At 38.3% G+C, this 5,478-nt stretch overlaps 1 protein-coding gene across 1 annotated transcript; it reads left to right on the plus strand.

The window, feature by feature from the left end:
- Nucleotides 1–430: 430 nt before the first annotated feature.
- LOC133785792 (uncharacterized) lies at nucleotides 431–1,018 on the plus strand. The gene has a single exon (XM_062225008.1). The coding sequence runs from the start codon at nucleotides 431–433 to the stop codon at nucleotides 1,016–1,018; it is 588 nt and encodes a 195-aa protein (XP_062080992.1).
- Nucleotides 1,019–5,478: the final 4,460 nt, after the last annotated feature.

The raw sequence follows: 5,478 nt of genomic DNA on the forward strand, positions 1-5,478 counted from the left end.
TTATTTTTAAAAAGATTCAGTTGCGGCTCAATGTTTGGTCCAGCCGCCATCTCTCTTATGCTGGTAGATTCCAACTTATTCATTCGATTCTAATGGGTATTCGGACTTATTGGATGAGTATATTCATGCTTCCTTAGAGTGTTGTGCAGGATATTGATAAAGTTTGTCATCAATTTCTTTGGGGTGAGAGTGGTTCCCGAAGTAAATTTCATTTCACTTCTTGGGAGCAAGTTTGTCGGCCTAAGCCTTTTGGAGGTTTAGGATTTCGTGAGGGGGCTATTTGAAATAAGCTGAAACTTGCTTAGTATATTTGGGCAATTGAATCTAAACAAGACCAACTTTGGGTTAAGTGGGTAAACTGTGTATATCTGAAAGGAGTAGTATCTGGGGTTATAGTCCTAAGGCTGATTCCAGCTGGTACTGGAGGAAAATGATATCCTTTTGTCAATCCATCTCGAGATCTGAATTGCAGGCTGGAGTGATCAAAGGAAAGTTACAGCTGGGCTCTTTTTATACTCAGCATCTAATGAATGAGCGAGTTGCTTATGCTAGACCTGTTTGGTGTAAGCTCTCAGTGCCTATACACAGATTTATTCTGTGGCAGGCTGTTAACCACCATTTACTCACTCGGGACTTACTTGCTGCTCATCACATACCAGTAGTAAATTTAAGATGTCCAGTTTGTGATCTTGTTGAGGAAAGTCATGGCCATCTTTTCTTTGATTGCATCTTCTCTAGAAAGGTCTTACTGCTAGTTTCTGGTTGGCTTGGAGGGGTTACTTGGCCTGGAAAATTTGAGGACTGGATCGTTTGGCTGTCCAACTGGAAGTCGGACTGGATGCATTTTATAGTGGCTTCTTCTCTTGCTGCTTGTACTTATTTTATCCGATATAATAGAAATGCTTGTTGTTTTAGTGATAGTTGTTTAACTAACTTTAAAATAGATCATCTGATTAGGCAAGCAGTCAAAGCTAGAGTTCTTAATGTAAATTCTAGGCACCTATCTACTAGAGTGTAATGACCCACTAATCTAGACTATTTGGACCATTAACGAAACTATACATAAAACTTACATTTTTACGAAAATACCATAATTTATTGAGTAACTTGCAAAATAAGAGTTATTTACAAATAAACAGAATACTAAGAATGATTATGGGATCCCATTGTCTTTAAAAACAAAAGATGATTTAAAATAAAAGACATTACATAATTGGTGCGGAAAATACACATAAAACCATAAAAAAACATAAAATGAGACTACATCCTCGAATCGAATAACGCTCGGCCCCTTGAGTCCATTCACCATCGATACACATCCTCTAAGCGTCACGAATCTTACCGCCTCTAAAGCTTATTTTCCTGCACATAAAACAGAAAGGAATGAGCCTAATGCCCAGCAAGGAAATCTAACACATAGTCATATACATAATTTCATAAGAAACATAAAGACTTAACATAATACATATAACATACACTTATTATAATGGCCATTATTACTTGGGGTCCCATAGACTAAACAAGCATATGCCCATGGGATTAGTGGGGTCCTACTAGCTAAGTAGGTCATATGCCCATAACCCATTTGGGGTCTTGTTAGTCATATGGGTCATATGCCCAAGCCTACAAACATATATACATATCATAACACATTTAATAACATAAAACATATAGATAACATAAGCACATAACATATTGATTCTAGCCTATTTTCCTTACCAAAGTTACCGGGATATAATGGACTGAGTTGGGACTTTTTGGAACACTCCTAAAACCATAAGAAAGAGTGAGTCTAAAGAAAGGAGATGAAATGAAAGAGATGGAAAGACTAAACCATTTGAGAAACACGCTTACCGAACTTATGTGCTCAAGAACTTAGATTCCCTAACCAAAATGAAGATTAAGGTTAGAGATTGAGTAGAAGACTATGAGAAAGAAAATAACATAATACAGAAAGGAACTAGAGTTTTGGTTACCTCAAAGACTTGACAGACCAATCTACACCTCCACCGAAATACTATAGAACTCACTTCCCAAAGTGTTTGATAAGCTTATGATGTTTAAGCTTATAGTTTTCCCAAACCAGGTGTTTACACTCTCACACTCACTTAACACTAGCAGCTTCTGAACTTAGAGCAAAAGGTGAATAATGGCTGGATACTAGGTCCTATTTATAGAGTTTGGGAATGAAAATATCTTGATTTTACTTGAATAAAAATAATGGCTTTTTAGGTGAAAATCATTTGAATAATCGTTCAGCAGAGGCTGAAGACTCGTTCAAAAGATGCTGGACTGTTGAAGGAGTTTGAATGGCTGAAAGGAAATGAATTCAAAAGAGTTTGAATTTATGCTGAAGGAGGCGATATATCACCCCCTGTAGGCGATATATCGCCTGGGCTAGTATGCCCGAGGCGACCGTGCATCGTCTCGTGTTTTCCGTATCTACGTGCTGCAATATATCGCCCCCTATAGCTGCGATATATCGGCACACACTGAATATTTAAACACGAAATTACACATTTTTAGCTAAGTTTGAATGGAGTAAACAGCCTTGACTAAGCCTTTAACGTAATCAAAGCTGCTGACTGACCCTATATCATTCAAACTTTACCCTTATTTAATTTAATCCTCAAAAATACTTAATCCTTAATTACCATTCATAACATGTGCTTAAAATCCTATTGGTTGATGTATAAACCTTATAATATAATAAATATAATCCTTAATATCAGTCACATTAATCAAACCTTAGGTTATACTTAATATTCTTAAACTATAGATTAAACTTAGAAAATCAATAAGTACTACTATGAGTGTCCAAATAATTCCCGGTCTGAACCAAAAATCCATAGTAACAAAGATAACACTAAACATACTATAACACTACTAAACAATTAGCTAAGTAAAGTTCTTGGACTCTACATAGAGAAAGGCAAATGATTGAGTTTGTAAAATCTTTGTAAGTTCTGAGGGTTGTCAACTTCTCCCTTTTGTATGACTCAGTTTGGTTGATCAATGAATATCCTTTCTTTTGATCAAAAAAAAAAATTCACAAGCTGAATTTGCAAAGGAAGATGACTTACGAGGTCGGTTGAAGTATCGCTGTTCGCAATTCTTGAAGTCATTCAACATAAAGAATAAATCTTTATAGTCGTTAGGATGGCTGGGAAGCTCGATGACGGAGGCAGAGCTTGGGAATCACGTGAGGTAGTAAAACCTGTCACCGCGTGCTCTCTGGTCAGCGCTTGCTTTAAGACAGAAAAAGAATAAAATATCTACTGGAGAGGGGACCTCCCACTCATGCTTCAAGAACAGATATTTCAGCCCCGCCAAAAGTCTGTATGAATTTGGGGGGAGCTGGAAAGGGGCCAGTTTTACGTAGTTTAAGAAATCTATGAAATACTGGTTCAAGGGAAGGAAGGTGCCAGCCTTCAGATGCTCATTGTTCTAGGCCCCGTAATCATCTTGGAAAGGGGCACAGCTCCTTCCCCCTTCGAACGCAGGTCAGGCGAGGAGACTGCCAGCTCCCATCTCGATGTTGTGACTCAACAGGATTTTATTCACCTTCCCTTAAGTCTTGATTTTCGAGACTATGTGCTCGGCCTCAAAGAACGAGTTGGGGTCGACGGGAACTTCTTTCTCCACAACTAGACTGAAGTGTAGAATAGGAGAGTCAGGGGCGACCTGCCTCCCTTTGTCTTTGCGTTGGGTAGATGAGCTCACGGATTTCTTGTTGGGAGGTACCATTAGATCTCCTGACGACAAAGCAACCTAGTTAGTAGGCGACCTAAGATGATCTATAACTATGTCGCAAAGGTACAAAGGATGAAAGGGGTTATTCTCATTATACGAGCTAAAGTTAGCCGAAACCCATTCTGTGGTGCCACGCGATATCCAATGCTACGCACCTCGATTTCTTAACAGTCCCCTGATATTTTGGGATCTGTGTGTTAGAAATGTCGGGTCACTACCTTCCTTTGTAAAGCGGTTTAGTGCAAAACCGCCTAAGGAATCGTAACCCTTAAGCTACCTGGTATTTAACCTAGAGACGTTACAATTTCTATGCCCCAAACAGGTATTCTCTAAACCTATTTTTCATTAGAACTACCCCAGATTAACCCAGAAATTTACCCAGTTTTATGGATACTTTTTTTTATAAAAACATATTCGGTTTCACTTATGGAGCCTAAAGTCGAAACATATTCCCTATTGGCTTTCATAAAAAGTCTGACAATACCGAATGATGAACATTGCTAAAAAAAAGTTTCTTTGTATCATGAAGAATAAAGAAATTCGTTCAAAGCAAAGGATGAGATACTTACAGGAAATGTGTTCGATGATCAGAAAATGTAGATTCGGATCACGAAAAGCTCCTAGAAAGCTTCTGAGTATTTAAGCATGATGAACAATTTTGAGAATTCTGGGGAAGAAAAAGGAAGTTTGAATGCAAAGGTGGTGAGGTCTGAGACTAATCACCCTATTTATACGTAAACCACGGAAATTGACCTAGACCGTTCGATGGGGTTGATTCGAGATCCAAGGGTCAGGGTCAAACAGACCACACGGTGGCAAAAAGTTAACAAGACAATTATTGCAGTCCTCGAAACCCGAACATACGCCAATTGCAATAGACCACGTGTCTAGTACTCGAGTAGTAGGTAGGCATGGTTTTATCTAGCAAAAGTCTAAAAGCCCCTACTGTGTAGGTCAGAAAATGACGACATCATACATGAGCGGGAGCTTGGGGGGCAAATGTTGTACCCTATTTTTAGCATGAGTTCATTCACTCAGCTCAGGTACATCTGGTAAATAAATTCATAGAAAAATAACCAAGTAGAATATCTGCTTATTATCCATGCAGACAGCTCGGGATTCATAAACATTAGACATGGTGTTAGGCGTCCTGAGTTTATCACGAATTAAGAACACGATGGTTGTTAAGCACGAGCTCGGAATCATATAACTATCGAAGCATGAGTTTGGAGGAGATATCCAGCTCATGACGATCCAACTATAATGCATATTCTGGGATCCCCAAAGACTCAGGATATGCTTATACATTTATTTATGACCAGGCTGTCATATTTATTATCCGAGATAGCTGGAACATATTTATTCTGTTATCAAATCATATCCCCATATAAATGGGAATTATTTATATTGAATATAGACATTATGTAAATGTGTGATTGACTCATGCGGTTACCCAAACCTGTCCATGGAATTCCCCTATAAATACTGGGAATGTTGGACATGAAAGGGAGAATTATTCTGTAATACCGAAACTCTACCAAAATAGTGAGAGAAACAGTAATAATAGTGACTCGTGGACTAGGTGGACTTTAACCACTGAACCATGTAAAAGTTCTGTGAATTCTTGATATTTTCATTACGGTTTACCATTAAGCACTAACCTACCCTTATTATTTCTTAATACACTGTTGGCAAAAAATCGCGTCAACACATACCATTGGTATT

Source organism: Humulus lupulus, chromosome 6 (genome assembly GCF_963169125.1).
Source record: "Humulus lupulus chromosome 6, drHumLupu1.1, whole genome shotgun sequence".
In the NCBI taxonomy this organism is placed as follows: Eukaryota; Viridiplantae; Streptophyta; class Magnoliopsida; order Rosales; family Cannabaceae; genus Humulus; species Humulus lupulus.

What these genes read in the sequence shown, in the direction of transcription:
- LOC133785792 (XM_062225008.1), top strand. Translation starts at nt 431, where the DNA reads ATGATATCCTTTTGTCAATCCATCTCGAGATCTGAATTGCAGGCTGGA.